We start from the raw sequence: 20,868 nt of genomic DNA on the forward strand, positions 1-20,868 counted from the left end.
GTGATGGAAACTGCAGTCACACACTCTTAGGGGTCTGACTTGGACGTGCACAGCGGGTGTTGCACTCTTGAACCGTGTCAGAAGTGGTGAGATCAAAAGAGAAATTACACATAACGTGACTTTCCGCAGTAGCATGAGATCAAATTTAACTTTTTTTTTTTGGTTTGTTTGTACAGTGGTTAAGAAAAACGTGCTTTAACTTGCCACTATTGCACACATGTAAAAGAAAAGCACCTCGCCAGCCAATTTCAGTGTTAAACAAGTTTTGCCCAGCAGTGTGGACACTTGTTTTTATTTTTATTGTTTTCTATCTCAACGGGCAAATGTTTGCATTCGAAATCTTTTGGAGAATTATCATCTGCGTCACGCAAATCAAGTTTTCCTATTTAAAAAGAAGAATGCAAACCTGGAGTTTTATAGAGAAAAACACAACAAATCATTGGAATTTATTTGGTGTTTCTTACAGTAGAAGGAAGAGTGAGGAGAAACGGACGCAGTCAGCAGTAATATACAGTATGAAGGATGTCAGCAGCAGTTTTTTTGAATCACGTTTGCTTGGTCTGGGTTTTAGTGGCGTTATGGAGTCTGGCTGCAAGACTTTAGATGATGCAAGGAGATGCTGCTGGGAAGGGGGGGGACACCACGGGCTCTTTTTAAGCTTTTTCGTAGTGACGTGTGCAGACAACTTCGCCGAGTTTTAGCGTCTACGAAAGAAGAAAAAAAACAAACAAAAAGACAAGAGTTAGGACACAATCTGAAAGCTCATTCAGAGATTAAACATATGCATGTTGCAGATGGAGTCACTCACCAGCGTGAGAGCATTTCCGTTGACCTCTCTGGTCAGGCTGGTCTCTTTGCCGTCCCACTTCTGTACATGCACCATCTTACCATCCGCAATTGACACAAGGGACTGCAGGGAAGAGAAGCACAATGATAAGGGTGTTAATAACCATTTTTGCGCGCACACGTACAAAGAATTTCATTTAAAGCAACAAAAGCACAGCATGCACTATTTCAAAGTATTCCCCTGCTTTCCCTCTATCAGATAATGTATCGTCTACTCTCAAATGACCCGAGCTATGATGCATGTATATCAAGTTTCAATAAAGTAGATAAAATCAAGATAAATTGAGCTTTAATAGCAAACTTTAGCTGAACTGTGACCTCCACTCCTGCCGGGAACAGTTATGACATGTTGGGAAACACACGCTGCAACAGACAAGAGTCAATAAAAGATATCGTTCAGGCACAGCCCTCAAAATTGTACTTTTAGCAGCAAAAGTGATTTTTTTTTTGGTCAAATATAACGAAAACACCTCTGTGTTTTGTGTTAAAGTCATTTCATCAGGTCACTCTCTTGTCAAGTCGCGTTGTTCCCAGCCCGACGTCGAGGACAGCCTTAGGGGTTGCCAGAGATTACAGAGGGGCCGACGCTTTGTCTGCTCTGAGATTGTCGAGATCAGACCTGCACCGGTCCAAGAAAACAACATTAACACACGGTCTAGACTCCACAGCACACCTGGGATTTTGAACGATCCTGCTTATATTGCTGCCACTGCTTGGCTTCACTGTAATGTCCCAAGCTTTTCTCAGAACTTGTGAAGGAGGGGATGTGTAGACTTAATAAGCGCAACAATAACAGAGGCTCCTGGCAACTACTAACTAACAGCAAACTGTCAAAACTCAGAGCCGGTGACTCACCACCTCAAACCAAAGAGACGTGGCTTATTTCTTTTTACCTTTAGGGTTTTGCTTTATCACTTTAAAAAGTACATCTATTTGTTTTATTTCTCTTCATACATACAATGCTCACTCTTTATTTGTTTGACTAAAATGGGCCTAAAAACCAGAGAAGAGCTCAGTTTGTCGTGGCTCATGTCTGCTGCGATGTTTGTTGGTTTACTCCGACCCGGAGCGCTCACCCCCGACCCGTCTGACCTACCTCCAACTCTTCGAGACTGACAATCTCCGACCGTGTTTGTTTAGTGGTCTGTCACCTTCGTGACTAGAACCGTCAATGTCATACATTAATGGTTACCTCAGGATTGCTCAGAGCAGACGGGTCTGGCTCCCGGTATACATGGTAACAGTCCGACTGAATGATGCATGTCTTATGTGGATAAACCGACTGGCAACATGTGTTTCAAAGCCTGGAATTAAAAAGGCCATATCTTTACCACTTGCTCTTTGTTTATTTTTTATGAGGAAGTATCCTTTTGATATTAACATTATTGAAATATTTCAGTTACAACTTTTTCTATTTTCTGGTTTCATACAAGGTCTTCTGAGCAGACGTCATGGACTTAATGTCAGCCCGCCCTTGACACCCATGTCACCTCACACTTTGTCTCCTGCCTATTTGGATTTCTTCCATCAATACTTTTCTGCCCAATAGATGTCACTATATCTCGTGATGCAGTTAGGTCCTCCTAGGCTGTATCTCTGGGAGTGATAATGACAAACTGTCAATCAGCTGTTGTTCATAAGAAAAGGCTTGTTCCATTCTAATTCTGCTCACCAGAGCTTTACCCTCCACAACAGTGCACTGTGACCTCTCACCTTAACCTTCCTGTCATCGGCAGTGGTCTCATCGAACTCCTCTCCCAGCTTGAAGGAAAGCTCTGTGTTTTTAATGGTGCTCTGGGTCTTCACCGTCACCTTGTCGCCGTCCACCTCGATGATGGTGGTGGGCTTGGTCACAGAGGCCACCTTACGCGTTGCAAAGCCGACGCCTGTGCAAAATATAGACATGTTGGTAAATACAGCGATGATGAGGTCATGTACGCATGATCCGGATTGTTGGTATACAAACAACTCTTTCCAGTTGCAGGTGTTTAAAGGAAATAATGGCTTTACTCCATTTAAAATGAAAGGTTATTACACCTGAATATATGAATGTCTAAAAATCTGCTCTCAGAGATTAAAACCAAATATTGCCCTCCCATGAAGACTCTTGTAATTAATTCTGTAGAATTAGACATAATTACTGCTGTTTCTCCGGAAGCACTAAAGAAGTCAAAAATCTAACAGTTGTTTAAAGAAGCGGTTCACGATGATTCATGATTATTTACTGGAATCTGGTGATACAATTCACAAGAATGAATTTGCCCTCCGGGTCTCCTCTGTTTACCTACGACCAGATCTACAGTCAGTTCTTCAAACACTGTAGAACCTCATTGACCTGACGGCCTGTCTGAACGTGTGTGCGAGGGAAAATAGTTCCTTGACTTTTATTCAGAGTGTACGTCTACGTCAGATTATGAGCGTACCTGATTGGGTAATGGTGACTCACATACTTTGAGTAAAAAGCCTGTTCAGTTGAGAGGTCGTCAATCCAGTTCATCTCTGAACTCAGAGAGGCAGGCTGCCACGACCAGCGCAGCTAAAAGCCACTTTGTGTGTGTGTGTGTGTGTGTGTGTGTGGGGGGGGGGGGTTGTGTGTGTGTGTGTGTGTGTGTGTGTGTGCGTGTGTGTGTGTGTGTGTGTGGGGGGGGGGGGGTTTGTGTGTGTGTGTGTGTGTGTGTGTGTGGGGGGGGGGTGTGTGTGTGTGTGTGTGTGTGTGTGTGTGTGGCTGGGGCATTGATCAAAAGGATCATGGGTCAGAGGTTAAAGTGTCTCCAGTTACTATGGTGGCGGACAGTTTGATGGTCACAGGGTATATAAATCTCTCTCCCTCTTACACACACACACACACACACACAGGGAAATTCCTTGGTGTCATCCTTCGCAGTAGTAGAATTCAGAGCACCTGCCCCCATCATGCACCCGCCAAATGTGTGTGAACCGTCTTGAGGCCGACTAGTTGTGAACCTTCTCGTCCCATGAGCTTGTCCATCTTAATATTCAACTCCTCCCATGGCTTCAAACAATGAGCAGCTTTCACCAGAGGTCACCCACATTGCATCGCACTGTGTGTGTGTGTGTGTGTGTGTGTGTGTGTGTGTGTGTGTGTGTGTGTGTGTGTGTGTGTGTGTGTGTGTGTGCGTGTGCACATACGTGTGTGTGACTGCCAGTTGTTTGTCATTCAGAGTTTCCCACAGTGGGGCGGCTTTTCTTTTCTCCACTAAAGGAGGGCCCCTCCCTCGTTTCCAGTACTTGGACCATGCGGTCAACCACTCTTCCTCTTTTTTTCCCCTCCTTCTTAATCCCATCCTCTCTTGCTCTCTTTCTGCTCTCTTCCCCTGTCCCCCCACCCGCTCTTCACTATTCTAAATTAAGTCTCCATCTTGGTTCCTCCCTTCCATCTACCTCTCCACTGCCTCTCTCGGCCCTCTTTCTTTACTCTTCCCACACCCTGTATCAACAGCTACTCGCACTGTTTAAATAATAAACACACACCTTAAAACCATTTATCATTCGCCAGGCCCCATCTGCACATGTGCTCACATGCAGCTCATGCAGCCCTGCATCCTCTCCTGTTACACACATGCGCACAAGCGCACACACACTCACACACACAAAACAAAACCCCACTCTACTTACCCAGCTCCTTCAGGTACTCATCAAATTGCTCGCTGCTTTTGAGGTTCCATGTGCCAACAAAAGCTTCGGCCATGTCTGCGGCGATGTGGAGGAATGAGGGTTAGAGAGACTGTGTGGTTGAGGGGGAGAGAGAGAGAGAGAGAGAGAGTGTGTGTGGCAATGAGAGGGAGCTTCAGAATGAAAGAAGAGTGCGAGAGGCAGAGTGTGTAGTCAGCAGCACGGGCCTGCAGGCTGCAATCCTACTGGCTGAAAAAATACCGGCTGTTCCTGATGTCATCAGGCCGTGCAGAGACTGCAGAGGCGGAGGGAGGGGTGATGAGAGGGTGAGAGGGTGAGAGGGAGGAGACAAAGACGCACACTCAGAGGAGGAGAGCATGTTTTGCACATGGTTTATCACAAGGACTACTTGCGACTTAAGCGCGCTGGAATTTTTCTCAGAATTCGCTCACAACCGTGTGTTTTATCATCGTCATTGTTTCCGTGCAGTAGATGTAAAGCTGCTTCCCTACATTGACTTTCTTTGCTCTACTGACTCAAAGTATTCATGCAAATCTGAATTAAAATGCTTGTGGGGAAAACTGAGCGGGTCGGAGGGAGCAACAGAGGCTGAGTGGAGACATCTAAGCACAGGGAATAAAAGGTAGAATAGAGAAAGAGGCCGTGGGAGGGAGAGAAGCAGGAGTGGTTGATGAATAAGCCCCCGCTGTCAGACAGAGAGAAAAGGAAGACAAACAGACTGAGCCGGAGGCGAGGTGGGGCGACGATTGATTTTTTTCGTCATGGTGTTAAGGGTTGAAAATGTCAAGACAATCTTTTCTGCTCATCCTGCTTTCCGAGGCACCTCGATCTTCTCCGATCTCGTTCTGAAACGACGTTTTCTCCTGGTTTTTCACACACGTACTCGTTTAAGTTAAGATGTGAACCTGTCCTGCCAGAGGTAAAGGCCGACCAAACAGGACAGGACATACTTTTCAACGGCCTGATGTGGTCATATGACTGTGAAACTGGGTCGCACACACGTATTATTGACGTAGCATCATTCATAGCAGGGGCAATACTACAGATGATAGTTTACTTTACTGCGACCATGTTTGAGAAGAGCAGCGCCGTGTTCAGGACGACAGCAGCACCGCTCACCGAATACCTGGGTTTGACTTCAGACCAGGTTCTTTGGTTATTTGATGATCAATTGTCTCAAATGTGTTTTTTGCTCTGTGATGGACCGGAGCCCTCTGCAGGGCGGATCCTCCCTTTTATCACTTTTATACCTCTGCTCATTATAAAGTCAGAATATATATATGCACATAAAACCTTTTAGTGTCTTTCATTTAGATTTTTATAGTTTTACTGTTCAATTTCATTTCTAACAGGTTAGCACAAATAATTATAGTTTACAGAACTCAAAAATACATAAGAGGAATTAAAGTAGATGGAACAGCACTGAAGACGGGTCACCAGTTCAGAACCCACTGTCGTCCTGGGTTGTGTCTAATACAATTTATGACACCTGTTGTCGTTTGAATCCTCTTACATATGTTGCTTTGGCTAAAAGTTTCTTTGAAATTCAGATTTAAAAAAAACCCCACAAATTTGCAGCCAGTAAACAATTAGTTTCATAAGAACTGGAACCGGATATATAGTCTTACTCTTTGTTAATGCCAAAGTACAAAACCCAACAACTGGAGTTCAGGTTGAGCTTACTTACCTAACTTACCTGCAGGAGCTGCCAAGTGCAAATAAGACTACCATTTCCCATAAAGGTCAATTGGTTCTGCTGAACTAGCACACTGTGCTCACTGGTGATTAGTGGATGTACTGAAGCAGGAAAAAGACATTGTCTTGTTTTGACTGTATGGAATTTAGAAATCGGGAAGAAATATCCCACAGAACACAATAAAGAAAGTTATCGATGAGTTTCACTGATACAATGTGCATCCTTGCCCTTTCAGTTTTGATTGACATTGTGATAATATAGTTAGCATTATATTTAGTGCGCAGACACACACACACACACACACACACACACACACACACACACACACACACACACACACACACACACACACACACACACACACACACACACACACACACACACACACACACACACACACACACACACACAGAGTTGTAAATGAAGTGGTATAAATCCTCTCGTCCTTCCTTTCAGTGATAAATACATCTCGATGTTGAATTATAACTTTTACCCTAAAGCCAAGTCCTAACTGTCAAAGAACCACTTGCGGACACGTGTCCTCACCTGCCTGAAATGTCAATAGAGACCTGCTCACACTCTCTCACACACACACACACACACACACACACACCCAAGAGCAGCATTCAAGCAGAAGCACAAAAGTCCACCATGAAACTGTCTTATCTGCAAATACACGAGCAGATGATCTGGACAAGTTGTGTAATGACAAACAATTCAGCTGCAGCAATGTAATTGCGCGCGCACGCACGCACGCACGCACGCGCACACACACACACACACACACACACACACACACACACACACACACACACACACACACACACACACACACACACACACACACACACACACACACACACACACACACACACACACACACACACACACACACACACACACACACACACACACACACACACACACACACACACACACACACCGGGGGCGCAGGTTGACATTAAGTCAATATCGAATCCTGTTACATCACATCACACCATGTTACAAAGCCTGTCCCGCTGACGCTGTCCTCCACTGGCCTCTTTGCTCCTGCCCATCCGTGAGTCTAAATGTGCACGCTTATATTATGGAACAATCTGAGGAACGTCTGGGCGTGACAGTAGACATAAACGGGTGTGAGAAAGTGAGTTACAGCGAGCATGTGTGGGAGAGAGACAGAGTGGAGGAGCCATGGAAAAGGTCGAGAAGCGAGAGGAGGTGAAAGGTTGAATCATTGTGCTTTAGTGACCCCACTTACTCACTTTTGCCTCAGTCATCTCGCATGAATATTACAAATTGCTTGTGCATGTGCACATAGGAGCGAAGCAAGTATTAATGAGCACACACGTGACTTTAAGTGTGTAGAATAGTTTTTGTTTCAAAGTGGGAATAACTTACGTCTGTTTTCTTCAGACTCTATAATTACAACATGGAAAACAACTTCTCACCAATAAAAGATATATTATAGTGTAATGTTAGTTGCTGGCTCCCAGGCAGTCTGTGTTAAGCACTAATATTTCTAACCATGTGTGTGTGGGGTTGTGTGTTTAATCTTGTGCAATCCTGTTATGTAGACATTTTCATATCTCCTCTTTGGAAATTTCAATCTGGCTGGATTTTCTTTAAAATTTTGCAAGCTATGCAATGCACACTAACAAGTTAACATTGACAGTATCAGTGAGTGCAATTGCATTATCTCATTGCGGCAGAAAAAAAAAGAAGAAGAAAAAAAAAAAAAAGGTTATCTCACCGGGTTTATCTTATCAAAGTTGTGAGAGAAAATCAATGTGTCTGGATTCAGGTGGTTGACCTCAGTTGTAATCACTGCCCCCTGTACTATCCAGAGCGTGTTTCACCTAAACTCACAGGACAGATGTGTGTGCAGAAGTGTTTGTGCAAATAAAACAATGTACAGTGAGCCGACAGCACTAGGCTGAAGAGCCGCTACAGGAGAAGCAGCCACAAACACAGGAATGTTGATATCTTTTCCAGATTTCTTTGGGGGTTATTTTTGTGCATCTTTGTGGGACCGTTTGGATGAGACAACTGAATAAACATCTGGACATTTCCACTCCGTTCGTGAACACACATCCATTTGTTCAGTCACCCATCTGGCAGCATAGCTCTCTCTCTCTACTACTACTACTACTCTGGCTGGACCTCGCTGACCTCATTCTCACTCCCTGTGTGCACATGGAGCTTGAACACCCTGATATTAAGTTAATTACATGACTGGAGAGCCAAGAGTTGAAACAGCATCACAATCCAGCTTCTCAGTGGGGACAACAGTCTTTTATTTATCATGCAACTTTATAAACAAGATATAAGTTGTTACTAATGCTTTTATGAAGTTAAAATGCTATTTTATGTGCTGAAAATTCCATCTACAACAATCTGCCAAGTCCAACAATGGTAACAAATCCAGATGTTCTGTTATTCAGAGCATGAGATCAGAGGCTTCTTGAATAATAATCGAGTTAACTCGGAGAACAGTTTACAACCTGGAAACATTAGTGGTGATTTCTGGAACTTTTGTAATGCCATTCTTGTTATAGACACACCTTCTTTTTTAGTGATAGCAGCTGTTTTCTCCGACTGAAGGAGGAGAACATGGTGTGACGGCGTGAGAGAGAGAGAGTAAGAGAGCGAGCGAGAGACCTCGGCAGAAGGCCTTGAGGTCACATTCAGCCACAACTACTAAAAGAGTACCAACAAACAGTCCTTCAGGGTCACCTTTCCTGTGGCAATCGTGGGATTTGAATTTGAAACATTTTTTCATGTAGACAGTTGTGAAAATGAGTCTTTAACATGCCACCGCATGGCACAGGGAAACATTAGAGCTGGCTTATTTTCATTCATAGGTGTAACTTTGCACTTGGTCTGTCTCTGGGAGCACACGCGCTGATCCCCTCCCGTCCAGTAGGTATGTTAGCTCCCTCTGCTGGTCAGACACTGGTAGTGCTCTTTATATTTGTACCATTTGTGAAATAACATTCTTGAGGTTGTTGAGGTTTTTTTTCCCCACCCAAAACAGAATAACAGGAATCACGACAAAACCAAAACATTATATTACTAAATAATAAAGATCAAACCAAATAAAATGCAGGAATATAGATAAATCCTTCAGGATTTCTTGTTAAAATGACCATTCTTCTGATATTACCTGTGGAACCAATCATTTATTATTTCCTTAATAATTGTCTCGCAGGCCACAAAGCTTGGGAAGAGTATTTTCCTGTTATATGAATTATGAGGTGGAGCCTCCATGGTACCATGCACACCACTGAGCCCTGGCTGCCATGGATCATGTCATCGGTTTGCCTTCCTTGGATCACTTTTTATAGACGCCGACTGTGACGCTGCACACCGTGAACACCACATGAGGGCTGCAGCTTTGGGGATTCAGCATTCACAACCTCTAACACTGCAACTTTGAAAACGCAATGTTCTCTTGCTGCTTAAAACATACCATTTGAGGGTTGTTGTTTTTTTTGTTCCTCCCTCTATGCAGTATTTATGTAGCAGAGCTAAATGGTTGTGACATCCTGTCCAGAACGCCATAATTAATCAATGCAATGCTTAGCAAGAGCAAATATTAGTACATATCATGTCCCTCTCTTTTCCAGTTCTTAAGGGTTGTTTTTTTAGGTGGAAATAAACCCTGTTCCTGATCAAGACCTCAGGCCTCGTGTTCACTACATGAGGGAGCTATAGTGAGAACTGATCTGCTCTGTGTAAGCAGCCGAGGAAGCCAAAAGGGTTCGGACATGTCGAAGTTATGTGTGTATTCTACTCTGATCAACACAGCTACTCAAAATAGAAGACTATCCACAAAGGTGCCAATCAAGCGCTAAGTGGACGATGCACAAAAATCCAAATGCTGTTTTTATGATAAATTTGACATTCCAGACTATGGCACACGTCATATGGAGTAGGCGCATGTGAAGCAATAACAAAACAGTTATGGAGGCTGTGATATAAAGAGACAGTGTCCATTTCCACAGCCTCAAGTCCCATCCAGACATTCAAGCCTTCTGTCCACAAACAAGCTGTCGCTGCTAAAGTTGCCGCCAGTGAAGCTCCATTCAAAAAGTGACGCCTTATTTAAGAACTTCAGAGGCTCGAGGCTGAAGCAGCCCAGCAGGAGGCCAAATATGTTGGAAAAAAAATAAATCCTTGAAGCCAAGCACGGACATTCAGAATGACAAGAGACAACACAGCTGTTAGTGAACAGTATGGATACGCAGACGATTGGATAGATGAGCTTCTCCATCGATATTCCCCTTTGAAGGAGAAAGGGGGAAATCAAACAGAAACCCTAATTCAGCACGGCGCCACGCCAGAAGCTGTGACATAACCAAATCAGGAAGATAGCAAAACAGCGAGGGACAATTTTCTCTTCACCATCCCTGAAGAGAGATAAACATTCTTCATTGTTGAAGGCTTCGGGGACAAACTTGACGCTTGGACAAAGATAAGCTCTGAAAGCAGCATTGAGCGTTGCTGATTGCTGGAAAAAACTAATTAATGATGTAATTCTACATGGCAATTAATCTTATGCTATTGGAAAGCTTGTTTACTTCAGATTTAAATGTAGGAACTTGCATTTGTGGGATCAGCAACAGAGTTAATTATGTGGGTCGAGAAATGTGTTAAAGGATGAGAAAATGAGACCCGTATAACTGCAATGCCTCCATTTCAGCTTCCCACCGTCACTCTGTTGATAGACTCTTTAAAAAAAAGGCAACATATTAAGAATGACATTAAAAAAGTAAAATAGGAATATTTAGAGTGACAGTTTTAAAGTTTTAGGTCATTCACAACACACTCATAGGTCTCAGCGGTTGATCCAGGATGAAGAGGCGGAACAGGAGTTGCTGCTTCCTGATCCAATATCAACAGTATCCATGGAGACGGAGCCATGGGGGGCTGCTTGTATTAAAAGATCAACTGGACACGGTGTGTGTGTGTGTGTGTGTGTGTGTGTGTGTGTGTGTGTGTGTGTGTGTGTGTGTGTGTGTGTGTGTGTGTGTGTGTGTGAGCGTATTGGATTCCATCAGTGAAACTAAGGTAACTGACCCTGACACTAGAAGCTCCTCTCCCCCCCTCAGTCAGTCTCCTTTTTCTCCATAACTTTCTTCCAGGAACACAAAAGGCTTTGTGTGAGCATTTCTTCCTCATTCATTATTTTCTCTATAGTAACAACAACACAAAAGGGTTTGAGTAAAGGGGTACTGACCAGCGAGGAGGCACGAGTGGAGGCAGGTCTTCTGGACTGTTTCAGGGAGTTCTGGTGATGGATGGAGGAAAATGTGCGAAGGAAACTTTTCAGTGTGAATTAAAATAACGGCTGTTGGCATCAACTGATCAGCGTTTTACAGGTCGGGTCCATCATGTGTGCTTCCTCTTAACTTGTTGTGAAAACAAAACGACCATATGACCAATTCACAACATTCTTTGATAGTACAATCATATAATTTGTTGAAAATAACTTTGTGCATACCAAGATTAAATGTAGTCTCTTACTTTGTGCCCAATTTAAAAGTTAATAGAGTAAATTTATTTGTTCTATTTAGTTATTTTGTAAATGAACTAAAAAAGAGAAAAAAAAAAAGAAAATGTGAAAAGAAAGACATGGAAATGATGCATGAAATCCAGATATAGACACAGTCCTCAGATATGTATTTGATGAAGCAATTTCAGACCTGATCATCAAGAAGTTACTGCTGAAGAGTCCAACTTTAGAGTGTGCTCCCAATTTTTAGTGTCTGGAAAAAGAGAAGACAGTGACTTGCAACTAATGTCCCTGAAACACTTCTGTCACAAAGGTGGTTCTACTGTATGTATTTTCATATTTCTGATAGAGACCGCTTGTAGCTTAACAAAGATTATAAAGTTAAATCAAATCTGATTAAGTGGTACACAGGTTTAGACTTCCCTCCAGTTTCATGGGAGACTTGGAGGACGTAATACACACAAAACATAATAATAATTAGTTATGAAAGTACAAAAAAAATGAAAAAATGAACTGTATTCAAACTACTGTTGCATTGCTTAAATAGTACACGAATACCAGCAAACAATTGTTGTTAAACAATTCTAAGGTACAAGTGCTCAAAAACTACTCGACATAGGTCATTCTTAACCATATTTAAATGTATCACAAATAACACAATTTACCTGAATGTAGAGCAGCATGGTGAGGTATTCGTCAGGTCTTTGCCAGAATTTCCTTGAATCTTGACAATGTCCTTCTCTCTGGAGTTTGCATGTTCTCCCCATGCGTGCTCTTTTCTCCAGATACTCCGGTTTGTTCCACAGTCCAAAAAATGTATTTTAGCATACGTATTTGAGGCCAAGTGGTAGCATTAAACTGGTTGTGGATGCAAATGCAGTATAAGGATAAAGCAGTATAGGGAGGCGATGGATGGATATCTAAGCTCAAAAGTCAGACACACAATAAGGCATATCAAATAGGCTTACGGGATTATATTTATTGTAGGAATTTTCCCGTTAATCGAATTTTTGGCTACAGAATTGCAGATATTTTCAATATTTTTCACATTATAATGACATTCAGTAGCTCAATACATGATTTAAAAAAATCCCAAAACAGATTACAGTGTGGTACAAGTACTCCAAAATGCTACTTCGTTCCATTAATGTACTGGTATTTTGTTAGTTCCACCCCTCCAAAACCCTATGAATGGGATGCAGTTAAAAAGTACTTTGCAGTTTTTCTCAGGCCTGTTCTTTTCGCATATATTATGTTTGATATGAAGCCTTGCAAACTCAATATTAGGCTGTATGGTTTCAGCTGTGATGGGATCAATGTCCGAATATCAGGAATTGACCCACACTAAGCAGGTAAAGTATAGATGAAGTGGTTGAAGATGAAAATGTCTCGTTTGGCTCCACTGTGTAGTGTTTCTTACCTGAAAACTTTCACCTGCAGCATGGTTTGGAAAACCTCCTCTCATCAGTGGCCATTGTTAACGACAGTTACTTCCGTTTGTAATGTTCAAAATAATAGCGTGTTTGTAAATAGGAACTCACAAAACAAAACATGTTCTTGAAGTATACAATTTAAAACTTATAAAATAAATCCCAAATACATGTGTAATTAATGTAAGACATAATAAAAGAGATACAGGATGGACATTTTGGAGAAATGCCTGTCAGAGGATAACGCTAATCTCGTCAAGGTGTTTATTGTGACGGACTCCATCAAGCTTCCGGTCATAGCGTAGCTTGACATGTTTCCATGGAAACGGCGGCTACACGGTCACTTCTCGGCTCCTCTCGTTACTTTCCGTGGAGGCCGACCGAGCAGCAGCTCGTGGAGCAATAATGAGTATTGATTATAACTGATTAGCCAAAGGTGTCATGGACATTTCTGCAGTGGGTTCTAATTTGAATATTTAATTGAGACATCTTCAATCAGATACATGACGCCCTCGCAGAAAGGCCGGTACGGATGCGAAGCGGCCCGTAATCCTAAATGGAGAACAGCAGGTGAGTGAGTTGTGGTTTGGATTGATTCTCTCGCATATGAAACATCACGTTTGTAGATACTGTAAAACGTTAAAAAATGTTAAAAAGGAACAATGACGAACGCCACATACTAAAATATACATGTTAAATTACTAAAATGACTCGCCAGAATACTAAATCTATTACTACTACTACTACTACTACTGCTACTACTACTACTACTACTACTGTACATAGTAACAATTGAAATATTTGTGGGAATTATTTATTCCATTCAGATAAATTAAACACAACAATCTTATGTGTGTTTTATTTTCTTCATAAAGTAGAAATCCCAGCCATTTACAGTTAAATTAGTTAATAAAAAACACAGTTTACTAACAGATAATAAAAAAGAAGCTTATTTGCAGCATTATTGTTCTCTGGTGATTGATGAGATGCCCCTTGTCAAATAAAAATAATAGTTAAAAAACTGTATGAAGAGTATTGAACGTGATATCTGTCCCTGTACACCGACATCCTCGACTCACCCAATGAGAAAAGCCTGATTCAGATTAATTTTTTTTTTTTCCTGGCCACAGCTGGTTCTTTATAGGATATTTAAGCTGGATGACATGCAGATTTCCTAGATCCACCGTGAAAAGCTTTTGTTGTGTGACTGTGTACACTGTGACTCACTCTCTGTGCACTTGTGGTGTTCTGGTAAAATAATAAAAAAGGTATTGGGGGGGGGGGGGGGGGGGGGGGTCCAGGTTATATTAGAGATACCAGGTCTTGTGTTCCTGCCTGTTGTTATGCTGTCTGGACACAAAACAAAGCAAAACAATGAAAAGAAACGAACCTCCCACTGAGTCAACCGATAACGTCTCCCTGTCTCCCTCAGTGCCAGAAAGTGAAACGTCAAAGATGCCGTGTGTCTCTAATGCCTCATTAATCATGCAGATTTGGCTGAGCCCTAAGCAGGTCAAGCAAGCTTTTGTTAAGGTGTGCAGGTTTTCATGACTTAAGGAAGCCTAAATAATTCAGCTGGTTGGGGCTCGGTGCTTGAGGAATCTCAAATGGCCCTTGCACTCTATGTGATGGAAAACACTCAAATCTGATCAGCCGGATTTGCTTTCACAAAAGCGCACACGCGCACACACACACACACACACACACACACACACACACACACACACACACACACACAGAGGATGAGGAGTGTTGTGTTACTTTTCTTTCTCTACAAGTCAAAAAGAAGCCCACCATTGAAACAATCGACAATGGCCTAATTTTCAATAATCCGGCTTGTGATGTCTGTTGCTGTTCATTGACCTCCGACCTCTCCGCTTCAGCTCCCCCTGTCCCCGCACTGAAGCGTCCGGTTGGGGTTCCACAGCCATGGCCCATCCATCCTCACCCTGCTGGACATGTCCACAGGTCACACTTTCCTCCTCCTCCTCCTCCTCCTCAGCTCCCGCTCTTCCACACTCGACATGCAGGGGAAAGTGCCGAGAGGCCCCATCTTGTCACTGTTGTTCGCCCATGTGGTCACAGTACGCTGCGAAAGGTAAACTCAGACGGATCACTTTAAGAATGGTGTACAAGGTATTAGCATTCATTAGTATTGTACATATGCTTAAATCATATTAAGGACATTGTTTAATTGAACTTCTTGTCAGAAATAGTTTCTGATCTCTTTCTATCTGATGATGCATCATTTCATAAAATGACATCAATACACTGAATTAAAAATTATTATGATCATTCTTGCCCATTTTCCTGAGGGCTTTTGGAAATGTGATCAGACAATGTGAAGAAATACAAGCAAGCATAATCCTGAAAAGACTTTTGTGAAAACAATCATTTTTATGACAGAATTAAGAGTGATAGAGATGAATTACAATTTATTTATTTTTTAAGTTAGATGAGATTTCTAGTGTCATTGTAGATCCCTATCATTTAACATTCTGTTTAAAGCTGTTTTTCACAGCTGTGTAAAAATATAGTGAGTAAGTAAGCAAGTAATATAAACAACAGTTTGAAAGAGATCTAAAAATATACAGTATAAAACACAATATATAGAGCATATTTAGCACAAAGTCATAAATGCAACAATAGTTATACCTACATATAAAGTCTTTTCTTGCTCTAAATAAGATTTGTTTATTTTTCCCCTACTTTAATGCCTACGAAGTCCAACGGCAAACTATATCACATAAAGATTTCACAACAATATTACACTCTTAATGTTGTTCAAGTGTTTTCCGGGGAACTCGTCTTTCCATACCTGGAAAATCCCGGACCTCAAGGTTTTTGTGAAAAGCTTCTGATTAAACTGAAACAAGTGATCAACTAATAAACATTTGAAATCCATTAACATATTAACCTTCTTCCAAAGAGTTTAACTTATAACAAAGGGTTGTCTTTTTGGTGTCATGTAATGGGATTTAAACTTTAATGGCTTTTTTTTATGTGTGTATTCGTCAGGTAACGGTGCTGTTGAACCGCAGGGGCGTGGTGTCCTTTGAGCAACTGCTATTGGATATCTCAGAGGCGTTGGGGTTTCCTCGTTGGCACAGGGCCAGAGTAACGCGCCTTTACACCACACACGCTCGAGAGGTGCGGCCCACCATGAACAGATTCAGGATCGTTTAAATGAGCTATTATGACGCCCCTCTAGGTCTTTTAGTGAATGTGAAAGGTGGACTTTTTTTGTTTGTTTTCATTATTCTTTTTTCGGAGACTAATTTAACAACATCCCGATGTCATGCCCGTCTTTTGTCCTCTGTTGTAGCTCCAGCTTTGATTGCAGCCATTACACAACTATTCAACCAGTAAATGTATTATGAAATCCCAGAGCAAAATCCCGACACTCCAGCGTCACCACAGGTCTATTAAAAACGAGTACAGATATTACTTTCCCAACACCAAACTATCTTTCTATGCTTGGAACGGTAGATAGGTGTAACAAACAGTAGTAAATATGTCAAGAGACCTACGTCAACTGATTTGTAGTTCAAATCTGCTGCCTGGACGTTTGAAATAATCTCCAATCATGGTTCTTTCTGTTTTTGAATTAAGGTGAAGGGCGTGTGTGATTTCTTCCGAGGTGAGGTGGCCTTCCTCGCTCTCGGTAAGGCTCGCCCCGAGCTGAGCAGTGTTCACGAGGCCCTGGAGGAACTGTTTCCTGAGCATTCACATTACCGAGCCGATGCCCTGCGCGCCTGGGAGAGGAGACTCAGGCCGCCACCAGACAAAGCAGCGAAGGCCGACAGTGGATACAGCGAGAGGACGGACATCGGCGGCATGAGCCAAGAGACCCACCAAGACACGAACACAAAGAACCACAAGCCGGAGAGATACAATTTTGACTCTCAAAAGTCTGAAAAGAAGAATTTATGCAGGAAACCCGCTCATCCTCCAAACCACCTGCAGAGACTGCACATCAGGGGCGGCGTAAGGCAGCGGCAGGCCTCTGTTATCGGCCCGTTTCAACATGAAGACGCTTTCAGAGAGGAAGACGTACTGTCGCCCACTCTGTGTGAAAACTGCTTGTCGAGAAGAGGCAAGCATCAGGGTGCAGAACTGATCAATACTCTGTCTGGGAGGGTCCCACTTCCTCCTGTGTCCAGGAAGCACAAAGGAAGCCCTCCAGTTGAACAGGAAGTGAAGAACGACACACCACCTCCTCGGCCAGTCGCCGGAGGTGAGGGGAAAAGCTCGGTACGCTCACAACTTTTAAATTCAGCTTCAGATGTGGGTGGCGTGAACGCCGACCCACATGGGAGCAGCACGTTGGACCTGCCGTCAGAGGACAGAGACGTCACCCTGTCGGACATCGAGCGCCGCTACGACATCGGACGTGTGGTTGGAGACGGGAACTTTGCGGTGGTGCGGGAGTGCCGCCGCCGTGACAGCGGCCAAACCCTCGCCATGAAGATCGTGGAACGCTCCAAGCTGATTGGCCGAGAGCACATGATGCAGAACGAGCTGAGCCTCCTGGGTAGTTTGTGCCACCCTCGCATCGTGCGGCTGTTTGCGCACCACCACACACACACTCACTCCTACCTGGTGATGGAGCTGGTGAGCGGAGGGGATCTGTTCGAGGCCATCAGTGAGAGCGGGAAGTTTTCGGAGGCGGCAGCAGGGCTTATGGTGTCGGACGTGAGCGAAGCCCTGAATTACATCCACTGCAAGAGCATCGTGCACAGAGACCTCAAGCCTGAGAACCTACTAGTGAGTATCTGCGAGAATGTATTGAATAGTGCCATGTAGGAAATATCAGGTTCAGTTAAACTTATTTCATTTAACAATACTATGTTAAAAAAACTTAAATAATACACATATTATGTGTTATTTATGTATAATGCTACCATGAAATCCAAAACCTTTTATCAAAAAGTAATGACGTTTCATTTGAATTACTAGTTTTAGGCACAAACATAATATCTTAAATATGTTGCAGGCAAACCTATGAATATTTGGAGGAAAAGCTAAGAACTCGAACCGTGGCTTATTATTGTCTGTAGATTTAAATCAGTTGACCAGACTGTTATGCAAATACAGGAATGCAGGGATGTTAGGTTACAGAGGGAGACTCAGACAGCTGCTGTTGTAACTGTAGATCAGGAGAAACTTTGACACCAACACCTGCTGGATTTAAAACATGATAGTGTTCAGGGAGGCAGAGATGTAATGCTCAGGAGATAAAAAAAAAAATAGGGATGTGCCAGTAAACATTTTCAGACCATCCCAAAAAAATTCAGATTTTGAAAAAAAATCTTTCAAGGTTCAAATCATTAATCAACAATCCAGTACTGCAAAGAGTCGACAGTGTTTTCACATGATTCATGAAATCATTCCCTAATATGTATAATGTGTGTAAAAACAGCTTTACGATACTTTAAGATTGATGTATAACAGAATTACATTCCGCAATGATAAAGTTAAACGTCCACTAGTTATCTAATAGTCTGCATGAAAAGGACATTTTTCTTTACGGTACAGTTGCCCCGATGCAGTCGTTTGAGTTAGGAAACATATCAACTCAACACTTCCCCAGTGTTTGTATTCTTTTCGATGCCTCCTCACTCAGATAGAGCAAGTCGCCGCTGGCATCTGCAGGCTGAAGCTGGGAGACTTTGGCCTCGCCATGGTTGTGACTGAACCCGTCTTCACTATATGTGGCACGCCGACGTATGTGGCTCCAGAAATCCTCTGCGAGACAGGTGCGGCTTGGAGAAGGCTTCTGTTAAGTGATTCTGAGCGGTGTTCAACCCAGCTGAAGGTTTTTCTCTGTGCTTTCTCTCTCAGGTTATGGAGTAGAGGTGGATGTATGGGCTCTGGGCGTGATCCTCTATATCCTGCTGTGTGGCTTCCCCCCATTTCGGAGTCGAGATCGGGACCAGGAAGAGTTGTTTCAGCTCATAAAACAAGGGCAACTTCACTTCCCGTCCCCCTACTGGGACTCTGTCTCGGAGGGTGAGATGTGTCTATATGACACATATTCTCACATAAATGTAAATGCGGTTCTTCTAACAATGTCTGTGTTTGTGTGCAGAAGCCAGAGGCCTTATCAGAGCTTTGCTTCAGCCGGACCCCACAGTGAGGCTGGCGGCACAGCAGACCCTCCTGCACCCCTGGGTGCAAGCTATGGCTTCGATCTGCAAGCAGGGGGCGCTCACAGACAGAAGCCTGAAGAATATTGAAGCGACTGGAGGAGAACCGGAAAGACTCCAGATATCCGCTCAAACAAACTCAGTAGAATCACAGGGAAACAAAACATCGGGACACGTTGATGGCAAAGCAGGTATCAGCCATAAAGGTCTCAGATTATATGACGAGAAACAAACCAACAAAAACAGAGGGAGTGAAACAGATCAACTGCAAAAGCAAAATATCAAAGAGGTAGACTCAGTTCAGATCACGTCTCAGCAGATTGAAGACTGCACATCTGGCCAGGAGAAAGACTTGGACTCCACAGAGAACTCCAGGCCACAGAATCCAGGTCTCCAGCTGTCAAACACAGACCGCGTTGACCTCGATCGGTCACATGAAGCCCAAACCGATCCCTCGTCCCTGATCAAGACACAGTCAAAACTGAGAAGCCCTCAAGAGTCACATGCAGATTCACATCCTCCAAACAACACCGTCGGTCCCTCAGCACCATCTCACCCCTCCCTCCGCCCCCTGACAGATTCTCCGTCTGCATGAGCGAGACTTCTCTCCGTTACACAACCCGACCACAGTCCCACTCCAAAACCACTCCAGTTAGAAACCATAACTCATCTAATCCTCATGTCGCCGTCGCCTCCCTGCCCGCACAGTCCTGATATCGCTGTCGATCTCCTGTTTGATTGGAATATTAGATCACTCTCGCTGCTTTATCTGTTCCGGACAACACGGCTGCTTTCTTGGCAGCCGAGTCCTTAAACGACCTGCAGAAGATGTAATCCGCTCTCTTGGGAGGAAAAGGATCTGACTGATGGCACCAGATACATCTCATAAATGTGTATAATTCATTTATAGAGTAATTATAAAATACTCATGAGAACATGTAATAACCCAAAGTATGTGTGTAGCTCGGACCGTAAGATTATGTGACGTGAAGTCTTTTAAAAATGTTTCTGTGAGTTCATGACAATGTGTTTTGTTTTCAGACTGATTGATTTTTATAATAGCGATTATTGTGTCTGCTTCTGGTAGCCATTTTTAATATGCTTGTTTGTTGACAGTGACGCATCCTACTTTTTTAGTTCTTGATGGATAAATAGAACACACTCATTTATTAAAAGCATCTTACAGGTGAAAAGAGGAATTTTCATTGTAAATGTGTGACCATCACCTTTTGGATACTGTTTATATGATGGATAGTACTTTTAAAACGCTTTGCTGAGAGCAACAGTATTAAAAAAAAAAAGCATTTATTAAAATCACAGAGCATTGAGATAATATTAACAAAGCTAGTATGTGCCATGTCAATATGGAAATAGAAAATTCAACATGCCTTAGATGAAATGTGTTTAGTACGTAGTTTGACTATTGCAAAATCCCAGCCATCAAAACCCATCTGTACATCTATTGACAAACACAAACTGAATAAAAACAATACAACGACTGCTCACGTTTCATGATACGTCCAGTTTCTGGGGAGGATCAAACAAGCTCACACTTCTAATGAAAAAGATCAACCTCTT

At 42.9% G+C, this 20,868-nt stretch overlaps 2 protein-coding genes across 2 annotated transcripts; one reads left to right on the forward strand and one right to left on the reverse strand.

Annotated features, from left to right (window-relative positions):
- Window positions 1-243: 243 nt before the first annotated feature.
- fabp3 (fatty acid binding protein 3, muscle and heart) lies at window positions 244-4,747 on the reverse strand. Its single transcript, XM_080484159.1, has 4 exons — window positions 4,483-4,747; window positions 2,560-2,732; window positions 809-910; window positions 244-704 (listed from the first exon to the last, which is right to left on the reverse strand). The coding sequence occupies exons 1-4, from the start codon at window positions 4,553-4,555 to the stop codon at window positions 654-656; spliced, it is 399 nt and encodes a 132-aa protein (XP_080340285.1). The 5' UTR covers window positions 4,556-4,747; the 3' UTR covers window positions 244-653.
- An 8,897-nt stretch (window positions 4,748-13,644) lies between these two features.
- dclk3 (doublecortin-like kinase 3) lies at window positions 13,645-20,336 on the forward strand (the record flags this gene model as incomplete). Its single annotated transcript, XM_080485131.1, has 8 exons — window positions 13,645-13,711; window positions 15,025-15,239; window positions 16,160-16,291; window positions 16,754-17,908; window positions 18,768-18,900; window positions 18,986-19,153; window positions 19,233-19,481; window positions 20,332-20,336. 8 exons carry the CDS (start codon window positions 13,645-13,647, stop codon window positions 20,334-20,336), a joined length of 2,124 nt encoding a protein of 707 aa, XP_080341257.1.
- Between the last annotated feature and the right edge of the window lie 532 nt (window positions 20,337-20,868).

This window comes from Lipophrys pholis (assembly GCF_963383615.2).
Source record: "Lipophrys pholis genome assembly, chromosome: 17".
Taxonomy (NCBI): domain Eukaryota; kingdom Metazoa; phylum Chordata; class Actinopteri; order Blenniiformes; family Blenniidae; genus Lipophrys; species Lipophrys pholis.

Coding starts and splice junctions, on each gene's coding strand:
- fabp3 (XM_080484159.1), bottom strand. CDS start 4,555: ATGGCCGAAGCTTTTGTTGGCACATGGAACCTCAAAAGCAGCGAGCAA. Junction 2,733..4,482: donor TGAGTACCTGAAGGAGCTGG/GTAAGTAGAGTG, acceptor TATTTTGCACAG/GCGTCGGCTTTGCAACGCGT. Junction 911..2,559: donor CCGATGACAGGAAGGTTAAG/GTGAGAGGTCAC, acceptor TCTTCCCTGCAG/TCCCTTGTGTCAATTGCGGA.